Raw genomic sequence first — 21,017 nt, forward strand, 5'->3', positions numbered from 1 at the left:
GTCGGGCAGTCAGTCTGAGGTGGCGGATAAAATACCTCCGCTGTGGTGCTGTCTCTTGCGGGTGGAGTATGTCTCTGTGACATCTTCTTGGTATGGAAAGTGTTAGAAAGAATCAGGAGAAACTGCGAGTGACTTAGTAACTTTTACGGAAATAACTGCATGTATTCCTGTAATCCTGTATTTCAGAATACAAGAATCGATATTCTGCTAATTAATAGGTTGTTCAGAATTCAGCTAGCGCTTTGAATATCTTGAATAAGAGACGTAACAAAGTATTTTTTGGCAGCAGAGACTAATATTTGGGTTTATTTACAAAGTGTCTTGTATTTTGTGTCATATAAAATGCAACTTACGGTGAATGATGTACATGTAGCATTCTTCAAATGAAGTAACCAAAGCACCTGTTATTATCTAGAGGGCTTTTTCCTGTTTTAGAAGTGCTGTTGGTCCAATATGCTCATCTCTGGCGCACATGAATAGTCATTCTCACATAATTTAATTTCTCACCATTTCATTTGTTTCAGGATTAACTCTTGTGTAAATTTAAACTATTTGCTTAAGGATCTGTCAGAGAAGCACTTTCCAAAAAGGCACCACAATGGTATTTTTAGTAAAATCCAGCATTTATAGCTGAATGCTCATGCTTATAAACCAAACCAAAACAAGGGGTGTCTGAAGATTTTGTCTTAGCTAATGTCCTTGATCAGAAGCAAGCTGAGTACCCTCTCCAAACCCAAGTCGACATTATAGAGGAGCTAAAGAAACTTCACTTTGATCCTGCTCCACAGTGTAGTGTTTTATGTACATATTAATGACTGTTGCTCTATGCCCGCATAACATTTCAATTAGTGCTTCCTCAGCTGCCTAAAGGTCTGATGAGAAGCTTGTTAGCACATTGATTGCTTTTTCAGTCATTATTGCCCCTGCATTTGGGATTTGGACATTATAGGATCATAGTGGAAAGTAATTACAGAAGGCAATAATCTTTGGTGCATCCATTAAAATAGTTTTTTCTTCATTTTTGTGCGACATCTGGGGACAGTTGTTACCTTCCACTAGGATTTTTTTTTTGTCAGCAGCTTAGGAGAGCTGTGGCTCAGAGGCATATGAGAGGCATAAAATGATCTGAGTATTGATAGACTGTTATCTGCAGGGTTACTGCTGAAACAAACATCATTGCTGTGTCTGGTGGTACGTGACAGGGTTTTATGTTACGGTTGGTAATATTCTGCTTTGAATTCTGAATTGAACTCAGTCTGTAAAATGTTTTAGAAGCTTCTAATCACACTCTGTTTCACTAATATTAATAATATATTTGTCCTTTTAAGACGAATGAAGAAAATACATCCTGCGAAGAGTAAAAGTACTTGATTCTGTGAAGACTCTTGAAGCACTTCTAACTTCAAAGCTGGAGAAAAGCATGAAGGAACAGTCCGTCTGACTCCCTCAGCGTCTCACATAGAACACAAAATGGCTCTTCAGAAAAAAACTGTTGCTGGTGTCTTGGAGGAGTGGTGTTTGGATGAGCCACTGTTTGGTTGCAGAAGGCACCAGAATGTCAGGAAAAAACTGAGACTGATACGAATTGTAGGGCTTCTTGTCAGTGTAGTGGCCATTAGTACTTTCTCGCTTTCAATGAGTGCCTTTTTCAAGATGGAACCACATAGCATGGCGCTGGTCAGCAGCCTAGATAGCCAAAAGCTGGTGCGTGGGCACCAAAGAACTCTGTTGGATTTCATGGAGCAGAATGAAAACGGCACTCCAGACCCACATGCTTCTATGAAATATGAAGCTGAGAACGACAATGGAACAGAAGACCATGGGAAGGGAGAGTACCCCAGAGACCTTTTCTCGCTTGAGGAGAGAAGACAGGGAGCAGTGATCCTTCATGTAATTGGAATGATTTACATGTTTATGGCCTTAGCCATAGTCTGTGATGAGTTCTTTGTTCCTTCCTTGACTGTCATCACTGAAAAACTGGCCATTTCTGATGATGTGGCAGGGGCAACCTTCATGGCTGCTGGTGGGTCAGCCCCAGAACTCTTCACTTCTTTAATAGGAGTGTTTATATCCCACAGCAATGTTGGCATCGGTACCATAGTGGGGTCTGCTGTGTTCAATATCCTATTTGTTATTGGAATGTGTGCTATATTTTCTAGAGAGATCTTGAATCTTACTTGGTGGCCGCTCTTTCGAGATATATCCTTTTACATCATTGACTTGATCTTGCTAATCATCTTTTTTCTGGATAACTTGATCATGTGGTGGGAAAGCGTAACACTCCTGACAGCATATTTTTTCTATGTGACTTTCATGAAGTTCAATGTTCAAGTAGAAGAATTGGTGAAGAAATTTTTAAACAGGAACAAGGTTGAGAAGGTAACAGATGCTGAAGGAAAGGTTGGTCCATTTCTAATTGAATTATATGTAATAATGTCCTTTTAACTGCTAAGCTCTTCTATATCATAAGGATCCTAATATAGTACAGTAAACAATATTAAAAAGTTTCATGTTTTGCTCAAATGTCTTTTTGTTTAATCAATCCAATAGGACTGAAAATATAAAACAAAGGTAGCCTTCTAGTAAATCAATAGCTTTTAACTCCAGAATGATCATCATCACACAAAGAGCAAGAAAAGAATGCCAACAAAAAGACATAAACCTTTACTCAGCATTTTGACACACTGATGAGGTCTGAGATAGAGCTCCTATTTTTTCCCTAAGATTTTTGGATTAAGCAGTAACAATATCTGGGGAAGATCTTGTGACAAAATTTGGGTTTTAAAAGACTTTTTAATGTACTTTCTTCCTAAAACCAAAGCAAATCACTCAGGACAGTATACAAAGGTATTTTTATACCTGTTTTTCATCTACTGATGCTGATATACTAACTTCCTGGTGTAATTAGTGGCAATTACATGAAAAAAAATCTGGAAAAACAGTGACCACAATGGCAAAAGTCAGAGGTCTTCTGTTTGAGGATGGTTTCCCATTTATGGTATTTGCAGCTATGCAAATTTGGTTTTGGCCACAAGTAGAGTATGAAGTTTATGCACAGAGAACTTGGTGGGTCTTCAGCAATTGTTATAATCTCTTGAACAGCTCTCTTCTTAAAAAAAGGCTGTATTTAAGAGACCTGTGAAGCTGAAACCACAAATACTTGTGTATGTAGCTTTATATTAGTTGGATGCTCAATTCTGAAATTGAAATGTCTGGTTTTATGTGACAGTGGTGTTATCCATCTGATAAGGTTTTATTATGCAGTAATTATTCAAAGTATCAGGGAGCTGCCTCTTTCCTGGTTTGTTTCTTGCATTTTGGAGTCGTGTATGAAGTGGTTTGGAAGGGACACAAGCCACCAGTATAAGTACACAGGTATAGAAAGAGGAGGAGGGAAACAAAGACATATAACTGTAGAGAGGGGCTGCCTCTTTAGGATGGAAGCCTATATGCCCAACTTTGAAGAGTGAGTTGGATATTTGAGCAGTTATGACAGGTGCATTAAGTTTTAGGGCAAGCCACAAAAAAAGTCCACCAAAATTAAAACCCCCAAATTATCATTTTTTTGTTTTATATTCTATCCAGTTTAACACCTGTACACTTCTTTCTAACTTTATTTTTCCTGTTTGTTCTGTTGTTTTCCCCGAATCAGCAGGCACATCCTCATCTTTCTCAAAATGCGTAATTGGGATTTTATAAGTAAATTAAAAGCAAGGTCAGCACCAACAAAGTATTTGCCCTAATTAGTGAAGAGCTTCTTTAACTATGTTAGTCGGTTTCTAAATAATGTAAGGTTTCACAGTACATTTTAAGTACTTTGACAGTTTGTGCTAAGTGTGTAATGATAGGAAGGCTATGGTATACGAAGCAACCATTTAATGTACCTCCTTCTGCCCATGAACTGGACAGAAAATGTAAATCTGTAATGGGTCTTAATAATTGTCAATGTAAAAAGCAGCTGCCTTGTGTTGTCCAGGCTTATTTTATACTTTTTTATTTTATACTTTATTAAAGTAAGTGCTCAATTATTTTCAGCTGAACAGAAGAATAAATCATTTGTGAGCCATATTGATAATTATTTGTATTTGAAGTGCTCTAGATAGGCTTGACTTTAAAAAGATACCTTTAGGATAACTCATTTATCATTTTGTACTATAATTACTTAGAGTTTGTTCATAATATAGGAACGAAGATTTCAGATAGGGATGAAAAAATCAGAAAACTGGATACTTTTCCTAAAAACATCAGCTTTGCATCCTTGTGTTTCATGAAAATATTTTTCCCAAATTAACTTGAAGATAATTAAAATGATGAAATAATGTATTCATAAATCATTATGGGGTAGAGGGAGATGAAAGATGCTCTAATTTTGTGGCAATTTAGCTAATACATACTTTCTGCTTTCTGGGAGAAATACCTTCTGAAGGTGTCAGACCATGTTTTTCCTCTGTCAGCCATGCTGCTAAGACCTATTTTTTGAATATTCAGCCGACACTTTGAAATTACAAGTCATTATGAATAATTTTATTCTTCAGTTGAGCAGTATTTAGCAGGATGAATGAGCTGATTTTATCATAGCAAGCATGTCACAGTTTAGGTTCTTTGGAAAGAATTTCGCTGAAGTTCTGTTGTCTTTTATTTACTGTTATTAGATTATTGATTTCCTTGCTTTTGAAATTAAAACCAACCAAAGAAACAAACAAAAAGCCCCTATTACATGTAGTCCTAATCCTGATAGATGCCCCAGATTTTCAGTTTGAAAATTATGGTTTAAAGAAAGGAGAAAACTCCAGTGGGAGTTACAGATAGCACAGAAGTGATAGACTTAGCTTTGGTGGCAAAGCATACTTTGCTTCTACAGTGTTAGTTGTTAGCATAGATTGTTTCCAGTCATCAATAGTCTGCTATGTCAACGCGAAATAGAATTGATTATAATCAAATTAGTATATTGAACACAGAATTTGCAAGTTTCTAATGGAAACTTTTTTTCAGGTTCTTTTCCCCCATTAGGACAGAGAATTGCTAGGCAGCTCTCTGGAATTGGTGGGTTAGGATGTCTTGAAATAATTTTACTTTGGTAGTATCTAACCAGTTCTCCCTCTGCCTATCTGTTGTTGATTCTGCTGCTGCCAAACTGGCAAGTGTTCTGCTAAAAAACCGTGCATGTCGTATTTATCTTTAAGACTGTGTTGTAATCTGAAAGCAGCTCAACAAAGTTGAGAAGTCTAAATAAGGCATCATAAAGCTGGATAGTAGGAGGGTTAGGTGGCTTATTAGCAAACAAGTATCAAAGAGTAAAAATCTGATCAGTCAAAAAACCTTTTGAGGTACTAAAATGTGTTTTAATGTTAATTTCAGCACTTTCATTATCAATTGTCTTGAAAGGCTGAAGAAAGTTTTACATTGTCAAGGACAGTATTTACCATGAGGAAAGCTCTAAGATATGAAATTATATTTCTCCTTAGCTTTCATTTGCTCTTGTTGTATCCATCAGGTTGCTAGACTGCATATATATCTATAGATGCCGTTTTGATTCCTTTCTCTCTGCCCTTTTAAGAATTAAAGCACAGGGTTTTTTTCTGCCACAAAACTGTGACTATTTGTGCTTAACTAGTTTTTCTGATCTTATTTTCTTTAGTGTGTTGGTTACATGTGCACATGTGAATGGAGACAGGGAACTCAATATAAGTTTCATTGTGCTCACTGTTTTCCTTCGCAAGCTTTCAAACAAGTACATCTTGGATTGTTAAAGGGTCCACATTGAGAAAATCTGGTAACTTGGATTTTGTGAACAATTTTGTGATACTGATGAGAACAGACTACAAGCTTTTTGCACATAGAGTTCATGGGGTGCATTAGCAAGTGCCTGCTTGAACTGTGGATAGTCTCATGTCCCATGTCACCCTCAAGGAAACCTGATGGCAATGTGATACTGATGAACTCCAGAGATCACAGTGAAAAGGATGAAAAGAAGGATAGATGAAAAAGCAAGACAGCATTAAAAGACAGAATAAAAACCAGATGGTTAAGTTCTACAGTGTAGGATGGCAAACAGCCTATGCAGATCAAGATGGGTCCCTGACAAATGACACTGAGCCCTATGGGCTGCCCTGAATGGGCCCTACAGTAGGGCCAGATATCCCCAGAAGTCCCTTCCAGCCTAACTTATCCTGTGGTATGATTTTTGGGATTGATGTATCTGTCCTGCAAAGGACAGATGATTTTTTAGGACTGAGATGGAAACTTTTATATTAATTCGGCGTCTTCCTCAGCTGTGCGAAGATGTTTAAAAACAGAAGCTTGAAGTAGAGTATTTCAGGAAGAGGAAAATGGAAAAAGCTGATTTGTGATCTAAGGTTTCAGTCTTTTCTTCATAGTCTGAACTAGTGAAGATATGTTGAATATATTAAGTTGTGGCAAAACATCGTGTCAAACTACAGTTCAGTTCTTAAGTACCTTTTTTTTTTTCTTTAATGTAACATGGAGATCATTGCAGAAATGCTTGAATCTGATCATTCAGTAAATAGCGCAAAACAGTTCTGTTTGGCAACTAGGAGAACAGAATGTGGGTGGTGCAAGGATATTGTGCAATGACATCTGTTTCACTGACAGTACCATTTTAGAGAAATAACTTATGGTATATATGACAGTTACAGTTTTTCTACATTTAAAGTGAACTGCATTTGGAAAATGAGCTATTTTTACCAACATGGCATAGCTATTATTTAATTGCCAATTTTGTTGTCTTACAAAACTTGAATAGCTTGTGTGTGGTATTTTAAGATCCTTACTGATCCTAAGTGTTGCCAGGTTATATTTAATAGCTGTATTTGCATTCTAAAGGATTGGTTTTTAACAGTATTTTTAGGTACTTCTGTGCTTGGTGGCTGTATTAACACTACACATGCACAGTCACTCTTATAATGTATGATCTAATATGTGTTCAGTAAAGGAAAAACAGAAATTACCTGCATGCATATTGGAAAAACTGAAACTGCAGAACAGTTCTTTTTCAGGGCTTCTTATTGTTGAATCCACAGGTGCAGTAACTGTAACTGTCTATAGAATAGCGTTTCTTCTCTCACTACCAACAGAAGATCTTTCTCTCTTCATAGTTTTCATAGTTCATAGTGTTTCACAGTTCTTAGGGAGGCTGGAGTCTAATTCTACAGACATTTCACAGCTGGTCTACCTGTGCAAGCATGTATGTGAATATAGAGCTATGAGTGTCTGGATCTTGCAAGATAGCTGCGTTGTTTTAAGTACATGTTTGCAACATGAGCATCATTGTTGTCCTTCTACCATCTTTTGTTCTTATAAAAGTCTGGTTTTGTGTCAAGTTTTGTCTGCTTTTATTGTCTCAAAAACATTCAAGCTACTTCTGTATTAACTTATTCTTACAGCAGCAGCTGTAACACTTAGTCTGCCTTGAGTTTTAAAATTGTTGTTTCAATTTAGGGCTATTAATTGGTATAACCGAAGGCTGATACTTTCTGAAAAAGCATCAAACTGGACAAACACACTATGTAATGGATGATCAATTAGCTCACGGGCCGGGCACAAAGTGATATGCTGAATGAGATTACATCAGGCTGACAACTGGTGACTAGTGTGTTCCACAAGGCTCCATCTTAGGCCCAGGGCTCTTCCATATCTTCATAAATGACTTGGACTCAGGACTTGAAGGACTATTAAGTAAATTCACAGGCGATTCAAAATTGGGAGTAGCTGTTGACTCCCTTGAAGGCAGAGAGGCCTTGCAAAGAGACCTAGACAAATTAGACAGCTGGGTAATCACCAAACATATGAAATTTAACAAGGACAAGTGCTGGATCTGCACCTGGGACAGGGCAACCTTGGCTGTACCTAGAGACTGGGGAATGAGAGGCTGGAAAGTAGTGCCACAGAAGAGGACCTGAGGGTCCTTGCCAATGACAAGTTGAATATGACTCAACAGTCCTGGCAGCCAGGAGGGAGATCGTGTCCTGGGAGGCATCAGGTAAGGCATTGCCTGCCGGTCGAGAGAGGTGATTGTCCTGCTCTGCTCTGTGCTGGTGCAGCCTCACCTTGAATATTGTGTGCAGTTTTGGGCACCATTATATAAGAAAGATATGAAGTTATTAGAGAGTGTCCAAAGGAGGGCAGTGAAGGTGGTTAAGAGCCTTGTAGGGAAGTCACTGGAACAGGGTCCCCAGGCAAGTTGTCACAACACCAAGCCTGACAGAGTTTAAGAGGCATTTGGACAACATTCTTAGGCACATGGTGTGATTCTCGGGGATGTCCTGTGCCAGGCCAGGATGGACTAGATGATCCTAAGGGCTTCCTTCCAACTCTGTATTTTCTGTGATGCCGTGCTATAATCATCCAGTAGCACAGTGAAATAGATACTGTTCTCAGTTTCTTTTAGGACAGCTCAGTAATTTATTGACCACAAAGCAATGAGTATAGTGGTTTTCACCATTGGTGTCTCTTGGTTTTTTATGTATGTACACTGGTAATGAGCAGAAAGTGACAGCACACAAATGTAGTGTAGATTAAATGCTCTTAAATCATGGTCATCAGCTAAGATTCATTGGGCAGCCCCTGCTAATTATACTGGGAAAAGAAAGGCTTGAACTGTGTCACCTGTAATTAATAGCAAGGTGACAACATATGCATTAATAGATGTAAAAATAAAAGCCATATGTAATTAAAATGGAGTCAGATAATACTTTTTAAATGCTGCACAAAACCAGCTGTGTTGGCAAATGTTCACCATGCTGTATTTCAGAACTCCAGACATGATTAAATTTGTTGTGCCAGAAGCTGTATAAGGAGAGGAGTATGCAGTCTCAAAGCCTGAAGGCTTTATAAATGTTTTTCTTTCTGTCATCTCAATCTTGGGTACTTTGGTCCAACTCCTCAGCAGAATGTGGGAGCTACCAGAGACTGTAGGTGGAATTCCAATTCCCAAATCAGTATACCAGACCTCAAAATATCTGCCTGCTTTGGGGTTCTTAAATCTCTGAAGGAGCTTTACGCTAAAATAGAGAAGATGTTCAGATGCAATAGTTTGCTTCTAGGCTTGTTCAGAAATGCTAGACCCAGGTGCAGCAGTATGGTACTGCTTTTCCATCTGAACCACATTTCTCTGCTTTTCCCCCAAAGGTAGTTCTCCAGATTTACCTTACAGGTGAATATTTAATAAAATCCAGTGGCTTTTACAAGCTCTTCAGATTTTGGTGATGAGAGTGCTAAAGTTTTATGCAATTACCTACAGATCTCCTGCATTCACTGCTCATTTTACATGTTACCCTACTCGTAACATGTAACAGTTTTGTGTGGCAAGGCACAGCTGACTTCCCTACTTTTCTGGTCTTGTTTTAAAAAGCAGCAATGAGCCCTCCACATCATGTGTTTTAAAATGCCTGTGTGGGTGTTGGAAGTTGCCCGAGGGCAGTTGTTGAGGGTTCACAGTTACAGTGATGCTCGGGGCACTGATGACTTTAGGATGACCTTGGCCTTTCTGTGTGATGACACTCCCCAGGCAGCCAGCACCACATTGCCAGGGCCACATGCCAAAAAATAAGGTTTGATGAAGTGCTTCTTCCCTGCTAATGATCTGAGGTTTGTTGGTTTTATTAGCAGGAGTCATTTTCCACTGCCAGCTGCAGAGGTTAGAAAACAGGCTCTTTTGTATCCTTTTTGTCCTGAAGTTTTTTCAAAGAACTCAGGGATTTTGCTTTTGTTACTGTAGAATAACATTAGAACCAATTTTAATTTTTGTGTGTATAATGGATAGTGTGTTCACACTGAAGAAAATCCTACAACAAAAGCGATGTAGAAGTGGAGGTCATGATAGTTCTTAAAAATAAGGTATGTGCCCATGCTTGTCTTTAAAAGATCTGTGTGGGATGAATATTAAAAGTGTTTTATACACCAGGTATGGAACAGATGGGAAGGTGTATTAGAGATGAGTGTAAATAAATAGCTGTAACAGCTATAACAATTGAGGAAGACATCTCTTGTCTATCTAGCAGCCTCTTTTGTTGTTTATAAAGTAAACTTCAATATAAAATATAATACTTCCCAATTTCTCCCCAGACATCTACAAAGTTTTGCCTAACCTGCAAACTGTGACTAGGGTGGTGTTGCTAATTCTGTAGAATAAAGAATGGTGTTTCCTTCACCTTAACCTAGATTAGCCGTATTCCGCTGTGTGTCAGCCAACACTTACTTAAGCATCACTTTTTATTATCTAACTTAATGGCCAGTTCCATTAATCTGTGCAGCAGTAAGTGTGCTATTGGCACACACATAGAGATTCAAATTCTTTCCTGGTACTAACAGCTTGCTTAGAACCTACAGTTACAAGATAGAACAAATATCGGGTAGTTGTGATGAATTTATTATGCACAGATATGCATCATCAGATGAGATGTAAGTGGTTAAGAAAGATGACTGGTTTTGTAATTCTTATTCAAAACCCCTTCATTAAGTACTTCTCCTAAAAATCACTAGCTTCCTTTGTCAGTACAAACCAAATACCTTAGTGATACTTAGCCGTGCTTTTCAAAAATCTGCAAATTTGGGCTGCCAAATCGAACTCCTTGGTGCTATATCGTTCCATTTTAACACAGGCACAGATATTTTAACTGTCATTAATTTTCCTACCGAAGTATTAAGATGATAATCTGGTCTCCATTAGACTAGGTTGCTTGGATAACTGTATGAAATCACAGTTCTTCTCTCAGTAACATGTGGTGGAAAAAGATAAATGCCATTCAGAGTACCTGGTAAGAAGATGATTTATCATGTGTATAATTTTATGGTATACATGTATGTATATATACATTGATACATGCTTACCATTCTACATAGTTAGCTTACCAGCAGTCTTTTCCTTCTCACCCAAGCTGTCAGTGAGTTGCTGACTATTTATTAAACATAAATGTCTGGAAGGTAGTATAAAGAAATAGGTTTTTTTCTCCTTAAGATCTAGCAATAGATCTTTGTAAGTGTCAGTCAGTGATACATCTGGTATTGGGCAGCATTTTTGTGTAATAGGACCTAAGTAGAAATAGTACCCTTGATGCTCTATTTTGCTTTTGGGGAAAACAGACAGATCAGATGGTTTGGGCTTGGTTAGGTTTTGTTGTAAATTTGCGTGTGTGAAATTCTTGCTATTGTTAAGTGCAGGTCAGTGTCACAGGCAAATTGAAAATCGTAGGTTATAGCAGCCTTGGGACATACTTTTGGCAAAGCAATTACGTCTGACACAAAATATATTGCAGTACATTACCACACATTTCATTATTTTGCAGGCAATACCTGTATCTGAGGAAATATAGTTGCTATTTGCTGTCATTGGTGATTTGTTGGTTTACATGTGTTCCCATCTGAAAAAAAGGAAATGAAAAAAAATGCAGTCTTGGAAAAACAGCCTTTACCTTGCTTATAATAGAACTGAGCCTCAGGGCTTGGGAGAGCAATGTGAGTTTTATGTGTTGATCATGTATTTGTTTCTACAGTAGGTGGAGGGTTCAGAACTCCTGTTGCCTCCAAAGCAGCTTTATCTAGCAGTGTAACTACTGCTCTGCCTTAACCAACAGTGTCTTAGTTTGGGTGATTTTACTGTCCCTGTCAGATACAATTTTAGCAGGGCAGTTCAAAGAACACGTACTGCTCATTTACTGTGTTTTACACTGTTCCATTACTATTCCACTGTCCTCTGTATCATGATTTTCATGAGCAGCTGTAAATAGCTATGATCTTGCATGACTTCCTTTAAGGTGAGTGTGTGAGTATAGGCTTAAGGTGTGTCTGTGCAGTAATGTCAAAACTGCTATCCAGTCCTACACGTAAGGAATGAATAGATTGGTGCAAAATATTTTCTTGTTTGAGGAAGAACAGAGATAGCAAGGAATTTGTACTACAAACTACGCTGACAAATTAATAAAAAATTTCCCTCAGGAATTAATCCTGCTTTATCACCTCTTAACTGCTTAATGCTGTGAGTCTAGTCTGAAGTCAGCAGTAATACCAGTGACATTTATTGCATAACCAGCTGGTGTAAACTCTTCACCCTCTCACATTGCTATAAAACAGCTCTAGCAGATATAGAGCACTAAGGAAAAGGCACGTCTGCAGTCACAGCCTGTGTTTCATGACCTTCAGGGCATCATTCGAGACCTGTCCAGTTATGCAGACTTTTGCCTGAGGGAAAAGGTTGATGATTGCAGGGCTTGTAACCCTGCTAGTGGATGACCACCTCTTTGGGGATTAATCAGATGTTAATTTTGGTGCTTTCTTTAATTTGCATTGCAAGCATTTATCAAATTACTAATTAAAGTCTTTTTATTGCTACCAGGCACAATCACCAAGTAGCTAAAATTTATAGCAGTCAAATGTTTGAATGGAAAAAAACCCCAGATTTTGGAACTCCCACGAATTGCTTTGTCCAGGAGTAGTAAGATATAGTTCATATTAGTAAGTTACTTACACATTTTTAAAGCAGCCATCTGAAGTAATTTGAAAGCATCATGCTGTCTAGCAGCATATTTTATTTCTGTATACTTTTATTTAAATATTCCCATATTTCTGTTTTATTCTTAATATTCCTTGTATCTATTTGCTAAACTTTCTTTTAATTTACAATGTTTCTGCCTAGGGGCTTATTCTGTTTGAAGTCCTCATCTTGTCTGGATTTTCAAGTGCTGTGGTGATACAAGTAATTATTAAATACCCTGCAAAGTTTGGATTAAGAAATTGCTGTTATTTCCCCTATATACTGAAAATCATGAAAAGCTGTGAAGTTTTCCAGTCCTGAATGAATTTTTGACCCATATGTGTCTTGGAAGCAGGCACAGCAATGCTAGTTTCTCTCTAGAAGTCACAGACATAATACCTGAGTCTTCTCTCAAAATCAGTGGCGAAATTCCTTTCAAATTTAGTCAGAGAATGATCATGGACTACGTTCTAGAGGAATATTGCCATTGTTTCTTGTGTTCAGCTTCTGAAATAAAATAGCTACTTCATGCCACTCGGAGTCCTACTGTACACATTATAATGAAGTGATATTGTAACCTTTTAATTGTCTCGCTCTCAGTCAGTACTGAAACCATTTGCCATTCATATGTGTGTGTGTATAGGCACACCTATGTATACATGTACATGTATGCACACATAATTGTCAGCCTGAAAGGTGCCATATAGGCCATACAAAAGTTAAATGAGACACAGTGCAGAGCCTTAGGATGGTAATTTGCATGCTTCCTACATCATTTCACCTGTCTTCTCCCTAGTAACCCATTTCCATATGACTTACTCGAATATGTAAAGTTTCGGAGAAGCACATTTCTCATAGTTTTTTTCCAGATTAGCTATTCAGAGAAAAATATCTGTGTTTTCTCATTAAATCTGGACTCCTTCCAAGCAACAAATCACTCCTGCCTGAAGCTGGGGACATGACGTACTGAGCCATTGACATATTTTATTGAACCTTAATATATCATATTAGTAATTCCCTATCCTATTCCTCTACAGAGATAGAAACAGGAGCCTGCATCACTGTAGTGAGATGATTTCTTGCTTTCCAGTGAGGTAATCAGGACTTGATTCTATCATGGGAATGGCCCAGGGTGCTATTTTTTACTACATGACATTTCATGCAGTGAAAAGGCCATTTCTGATTCAGATGAAAGGCCAACAGCTGGAATTACAGTAACTAAAATTGGTTACATAAGCAAGAACTGTGTGGTTAGTTGGGATGTGAATTTAAAGTGTTAGTTCCTTCACTTTAAGTAACCCAGAAAGCGTCAATAAGCAAAGGAGTAGAAATGCAGCCAAACTCATTACCTAATTCTTTTACAATATATTAGTACATACATTTGCAAGTATATTAGCAATTTGCAAATATCAATATTGAACATCTGTATTTTAAAATATATTAGTATTGAAATTACTTATTGGATTATTTGGATAACTTCCTGTGTCCATTTGGGGTTTTTTTGCTTGCAAGCAATGCCATAAGGGCATTTAGAATGTAATACAATGTGTATATATATTTAGCATTAAAAAAACCCAAACACTCAGCCTCTTCTTTCATATTAAGGACCATGGGAAATAGATGTTGATTTATAATCTCATATATGGACATGCATGAAGAAATACAGACTCTTAAGGTAACAGCAATAAACTCAATAGCAGGCATGGACTGAATTGCAAACTCATGCCTTAGCTTTGGATTTAGGGGTCGAGATGTGGTTCTCTATTTCATTTAATCTTCTTAGAAACCTGTGGCTTTCAAGCCTTATAGAACATTGTACAGTGTGCTGTAGGAAAGTTTTATTTCTGCTTGCTTGATTGGATTACTCAGTGCAAGAAAAAAGTGGTCAGCATATTGACAGCAAAATAGTCCCGAGGGAAGGCAAGAACATGTGGCACTTGAGGGAAAGGTGATAGATAGAGCAGTGGTCAGGCTTGATGGAAACAAACCAGGTATCATACATGAAGCTCTCATTTAGTGGCTTGCTATTTTTGAAGCATCTTGGTAAGCATACTTTTTTTTGCCAAAGTTTTATATGTTTGTAAATTTTCTACCTAACAATTCTTCCCATCATTAACATTGCCTCTCCTTAAAATATTAGGAGGAATAGCAGGGGGGAAAAAGGTGAAATTAGACTTGAACAAACCTGTTGGTGTAGATTTTTATAATTTCAAGAATTATTTTGTTCTTTTCTTTTCTGTGGTAAGTTTGAAGTTGATGACAAATTTTGCTGATGATTTTGATGAAAGTGAAATTAAGCCCAGAAGTCAGGACATTGAGAATTATGATCTCGCTGCATCTCTGATCTCTCTGTGCCACTGTACAATTCCAAACCTCTGAGCAGCTCTCGTTCCATATTAAATCACTCCTAGCAAACAAACAAGGCAATTTCTTTTGGACTTGTAGCAGGCAAAACAGGCATTATCAGTCTTCTGTATCCTTGGACTTGACTGGAAAAGGGTACTCAGTGTTTCATAGCCTGATCTGTCCTGTCATGTGGCTAGTTTATGGATTATTGATAAATCTCAAAGTAATTATTATACACTGGGGCCATAATAGTCTTTTCTCAGACACATCTTTCCTGGAAACTGCTGCTGCCTTCATGATTTTTAACGAGTCTGTCTCTTTAAGGGGAACAGTGGGTATGGGTAAAGTCAGTTAATTTCTTTCTGAGGTGTAGGAAAAGCTATTGCTCTACAATTTGTTAATTAGTACACATACAGGAACCTTTTTTTGTCAGTGATACAGTGGAAGAGAACTTCTCTGTGAGTAACTGTTTTTCGGAAAATAGTATGCAAAAATAAAAAGGCAGACTAATTTTCAGGTTTACTTGATCTGCTAAAATTGCTAATGGGAAACTCAAGACATAGGCAACTGCAGAACTCTTGGCCTCAGATTCATCTGTCTTAGCTGTGTTGTCTAGCCTGTGAATATAGTTTCCTCGCATTGCTTCTGTGATCAGCACATAGAAATGGGCATTTTTACAGTATCATATATTAATGTAGGGTGGAAAAGACACTTAAGATCACTGAGTCCAGTTGTTAGCCTAGACCTGACAGGTCCACTGCTAAACCATGTCCATAAGAACCACATCTACACAACTTTAAAATACCTCCAGAGATGGTGACTCCCCTACTTCCCTGTGCAGCCTGTTCCAATGTCTGACCACCACTTCAGTGAAGAGATTTTTCTTAATATCTTGTCTAAACCTCCCCTGGTGCAACTTGAGGCCATTTCCTCTTGTTCTATCTTTTGTTACATGGTAGAAGAGTCCAATCTCCACCTGAATACAACTTCCTTTCAGGTAGCTGTTGAGAGGGATAAGGTCTCCCCTGAGCCCTGTTTTCTTCAGGCTACTAAACGCCCACAACTCTTTCAGCCTCTCACAAGATTTATGCTTCTTACCCTTCATCAATTCCATTGCCCTTCTCTGGACACACTCCAGCATCTCAATGCCTTGTTGTGAGGGGCCCAGAACTGAGCACAGGATTTGAGGTGGAGCCTCACCAGTGCTGACTACAGAGGCATGATCTCTTCCCTAGCCCTGCTGGCCACACGATTTCTGGTATAAGCCAGGATGCCATTGACCTTCTTGGCCACCTGGGCACTCTGCTGGCTCATGTTCAACCGGCTGTCGACCGATACTCCACCAATAGGATTTTATTGTAAGGATTAATCCTCTCCTGACCTGAAACTGGGCAAAATTAATCTGGGCTGTCACCTACAGCAGTAGGTTGGTGAAATCTGAAAAGCCATCGTCTGTGCTTTTATTGCAATACCTTGCATAGTTATCATGGCGATGTGTTTTTCTGACACCCGAAGTTATATCACCTTGTGTAAGGGAGACAACCTGATACCATTTTGCACAGGGTCACCTTTAAGATAGAGGTAATTCAAAGTTAGTGTTTTTCTATGCCACCAAGCAAAAGAAAATACTTATTTAAGTGTTAATCTAGTCTGTGAGTTCCATTTGCTCCCTTGGTATGCAGGTCAGTATGTAGATATCACATGTGGTTTCAAAGAGCTACATGAGGCAAATAAGCTGTTAAGTGAGTCTTATTGATATTTATAGAAAGCCACTGGCACTGCAGCCACAGGCACCATTAACATACATAATTCACAGCAGTTTTTTTCTGGATTATCTTTTTCATACGATGAAGTGTAATTTTAACTTTCAGAGAATTACAGTACTGGGTAACAAACCAATTCTTTAATTAATTACATTTTCACTAACGTTCAGTGTGAATGACTGAGTATTTACAATTAATGAATTAAATTGTATACAGTTCCTAAAATAATGAGGAAAGCCTTGCTAGGATTCTGCAACTCCAGCTTCCAATAGAAAAAAGGAGTGGTTAATTATGGAAATTCAGATTCCATTGTTCTTGCTCCATCTGCTTTTAACTGGGTTTGTATGTTTGTTCTTCACAATTAAATGGTAATTGTTGCTTTCAAATATTTTATAATACAGTGAGGGAATAGAGCCTGCTGTAAGGAAGCATGTGTACACACAGTCCTTAACAGAAGGAAATCAGTTTACAGTCATGGCTCGTTCAGTGTTGTTGGTTGAGTTTGAGCAAGTAATATATGTCATGATGTCTCAGATCCCCTCAGACTTGTAAAATCCTGTGCCTGTCTTATTCATTTGAGTAAAAAATCCCAAACCCCTGAATGTTGCTGGATGCCACCCCATTAAAATAATTAGTGCTACAACATCTGTGTGTAGTAAGGAGACAGTTGGATTTCCCTCATGAAATGTAGAGGGTAGTCTTGTTTCTTCCTGCTGCAGCGGTACTGACCATCATCCTTTTTTGACATTAATGAATTGCCAAAGTAACAATTGTCAGATCATCTTTCAGCACTATAAGGACCAAAGAATAAGGCATAGGGATAGGAAATTGGTAATGAAAAATGAGTATTTTTAAATAGGCAAAATTCTTTCCATTGCATTAAGGATTTGATGCCATATCTCACTGATAGGCCTGGGTTACTTTATGTTAACCACTGACTTTGTACCATACATACTACTGTCCATTTGCAAGGGAAAACATGAAATTTACAATCTTCCCTTTGCTGGGCACCCCTTTGAATACAATCTTTCTAAGTCTAGAGGATGGGGTGCAGTGGATTGGCCAATGCCGAGCCTCAGTCCATGCCCCTTGACTTCTTCTAAAGCCAGTGCTGGAGACTTGTTCACCAAACCTCTTACAGCAAAGGAGGAATAAGCAAAACCAGCAGGTTTTGGTTAAGGGAATATGACTGACGTGATTTCTTAATATCTTGACATTTCTGTTCTGATGTGTCAGGTTTGTCAGATGCTGTCAGGGACTGAGACTGTTGATCACTGTTTCCCAAAGTCTGGGCCAACAAACCCTTTCTGGGAGCCTGTGAAAGATCGCATAGCAATGTGCTACCTGACACCAAGAGCAGGAGGATCTGTTCTTTCAGCTACAAACATCAGCCAGGGATTGCACACTGCAGAGAGCTGACCAGCTGCATGGGCCTGGCTTTCTATTTACAGTAGATGGATGTCAGCATTGTTGGTTTTAATGGGTTTTGGATAAATTCAATGTGCTAGAAGAACTTTATGTAATTGCAGCATACTCTGTGCATAAAGTGGTGACCATTACGATGTTGTTTGGCATCAAACATTTTGAAAAAGGGAAGCAGGATTTTCTAAGTTTGGATGACATCCTGTATCTTACTGACTGTTTGTACTGGAAAGGAGTTATGTTGCCCAATATTAACTCCTCTAACAGTTTTTCTGGGCTTGAGAAACACAGAACTATTACCATAGGATGTGTGTTGTATTCCTGATGAAAGAAGCTTACTTAAGTTAATGAAACTACATGAGATAAATATAAATCTTAATGTTGAGCAGTCCTGCTAATTTCTATGAGCAGAAATATATATGTAATATATCTGTGTTTATGAATTTCACTTTTGGTAAAATGCAGCACCATTTCCTGTGAAAAATGCTGCTGCCTTATTCAGAGTACTTCCAAGATACGGGGCTGCTGTAGGCAAACTTGTTTGTCTGCTGGGTGAATTTATGCCTTGTAAAATGCATAAAAGCTTAAAAAAGAAATACAGGAGAAGTGTGTTTCATGTGATTGAACTGTGTGGTATTTTCTGGCAGTGCTCCCCTGAGCCTGTTGTGGCTGCTCTGCGGGTTTTGTTTAGATTCACTTGAGTTACTGGATGTCCAGGCAAGCATGAACTCTCCAAACTGGAATTTAGGAGGAAAAGTTTTGTTCATATAATTGGTAAAATTAGATGCAATGCTGAAAAGTTAGGCTCCTTATCAGCAGAAGGAGTTGTGTTCCTGATGTCACCCAGTCTTTTTCTTTAGCAAGGTTGCTATCATCTCCAATGCTGCATGTTTGGCAATAATGCACTTGTCATGAAGTAAACTTCTTTTATTAATTCTGCTATCACATAAATCCCATTCAAGATTGTGGAAGGGTGACTGCTTTTTGTCAGAGACAGATCCAGACAATCATGTGTGATTCAGGACTGTTGGCCGTTTCCATCACATACGTCAAAGTTCATGGCCTGATTTTTTTCAGTTTCACCAGTTATGAGTTTGTTGAAATAGAAGATATAGTTAACAAAAAAATTATATAATGGAATATGTGACAGCAAAATAATAATTTACTGAGTCTATTTCTTTGTTCTGTAAGTCAGGAAAAAACTGATATGCGGCTTATATAAGGTTTCAACAAGGTCATATCTCAACAAAGTGAAGAGAACCCTACAACCTTGAAGCATTAGCAAGTTTAAATTATTCTAAATTACTCTTCTAAAATGCTGTAGAATTAATCATGACACACATATCAGGGGATCACAAACTAATAGCCTCAGAAATGAGCAAAGGTTTGCTGTTGTGAAGTATACATATCAAGAGTTGCTCGGGCCATTTGTAAGTGTGTCAATTAGGAGTCTTGAGGTTAATATTTCTGCTCATGTTGTTAAAAGACAAGCTGAGGACAACTGAGACAGGTTCAGATGTCAGCTTTCATTGTGTGCAGTGTTTTTCTGATAGGTGTGCAGATGCATTTTAATCGGGTCCAAGGTGGTGCTTGGATATGCTGTCTGGCTGTTAGTATAATTGAGAGAGGTATGTATTGTAAGCATGGCTAGGTCTTTAAATCTCTGTATAATGACGGCAGAGAGTTTCTGCTTACCAAAGAGGAGAAATCAGCATAGGCAAATGTGTGTTCATGCCTGCTGTGATGTGTTCCCATTGCAGCTACATGCTAGTCCTTGAGCAGAGAGCGACATAAATATCAGAACAGTCCGTCCCTTCCCTCTTTTTATGTCCGCATTTAAATCTGCGAGAGAACGTCTGGTTCTCAGGGGGCAACTCATCTAGACGAATTTGTTAAGGTTGCAGAGGTCAAAACAGAGGTGCTACTCCTCACACTTGCCCCAAATAAAGGTAATGCTCCTGTAATAATACCACCAGTTCTTCCACAATTAAAACCTTTTTGTATGTATTAAGAGGCAGAAATCAGGATGAGAATGTGTAATAGTGCCATCTGGTGACCTTCTTATGGATTGTGGTGTGAAAATGTGTGATTCAACATAAGACATTTCACTTAGAAACACCAAGAGCCTTTAAGTTTGATTTTTTTAGGTTTAAATTCCTTCAAAGTTCAGACTTATCAGGCAAGGTTATTTTTCAGCCTATTAGAGATAAATGAGTGGATGCTGTTTCAGCATGGGTATAAAACATTAGAATGTTTATCTAGTGGTACTGACATTGAAAAAAAAGATCATATTTTTACGTATCCTGATAGGCATATGCAGCTTCTCACTTCAGCTGAGAACTATGGTACCCAGACAGTTTGATAAAGAAATCAAATTATTATTAAAACACTGTTTCTCCACAAAGTGGGATGACACCTCCTGCAACGGGTCAGCCTTGCTGGTGCTGATTAGAGCTGGTCTGTCACGGCATTTGTCAGAGTTCAACCTTCTGTGGGAGCAGCAGATTCTCCACACTGCAGCAAGCTGCTGCACTGTCTCTTGCTCGATCCCGAGCTAATGGGGCTTAAGATCCTGTTCAACTTCTCAACTGCAAAGAGCAGGAATAAAATATAAATGCAGCCTCCTCGATTTGCAGATGGATGGCTTGGAGGTCTTTGTGCCTCTGCACTATACTCACAAATACTATGATTTTAGTTTCTGGCAGTAGTAAAAAGAAATACTGTAAGGCATAAACGAGCAAAAGTATTTTTCCCTTCAAGACCTTAAATTCTGGAAGTCAGATACCTACATTATGTTCTGTGAGCTTGAAAGAAAAGACTAATATAAGTTTAGATTTCTTTTGTTATTGAAAGAACTTGACTGTATATATTGCTCCTCTGAGCACAGAGAATGTAAGCAAGCTTATTGAAATAAACAGCTTTCATTAAAGTACCTCTAATGAGGTTCTGCCTTTAGGTCTAAGGCTTACCACTACCTCTGGAGATTGGTGCTGTCTCAC

At 38.3% G+C, this 21,017-nt stretch overlaps 1 protein-coding gene across 2 annotated transcripts in view; it reads left to right on the forward strand.

Moving 5' to 3' along the window:
• The first annotated feature begins 1,326 nt into the window (after positions 1–1,326).
• SLC24A2 (solute carrier family 24 (sodium/potassium/calcium exchanger), member 2) overlaps positions 1,327–21,017 on the forward strand; it is a 103,459-nt gene continuing 83,768 nt past the window's right edge. For both annotated transcript variants that reach the window (XM_009078763.1, XM_009078762.1), the window contains exon 1: positions 1,327–2,400. In XM_009078763.1, coding sequence (XP_009077011.1) covers positions 1,471–2,400 — 930 coding nt within the window. In that variant the 5' untranslated portion in view covers positions 1,327–1,470. The remainder of the gene's footprint in view (positions 2,401–21,017) is intronic.

This window comes from Acanthisitta chloris, unplaced genomic scaffold, assembly GCF_000695815.1.
Source record: "Acanthisitta chloris isolate BGI_N310 unplaced genomic scaffold, ASM69581v1 scaffold5767, whole genome shotgun sequence".
In the NCBI taxonomy this organism is placed as follows: domain Eukaryota; kingdom Metazoa; phylum Chordata; class Aves; order Passeriformes; family Acanthisittidae; genus Acanthisitta; species Acanthisitta chloris.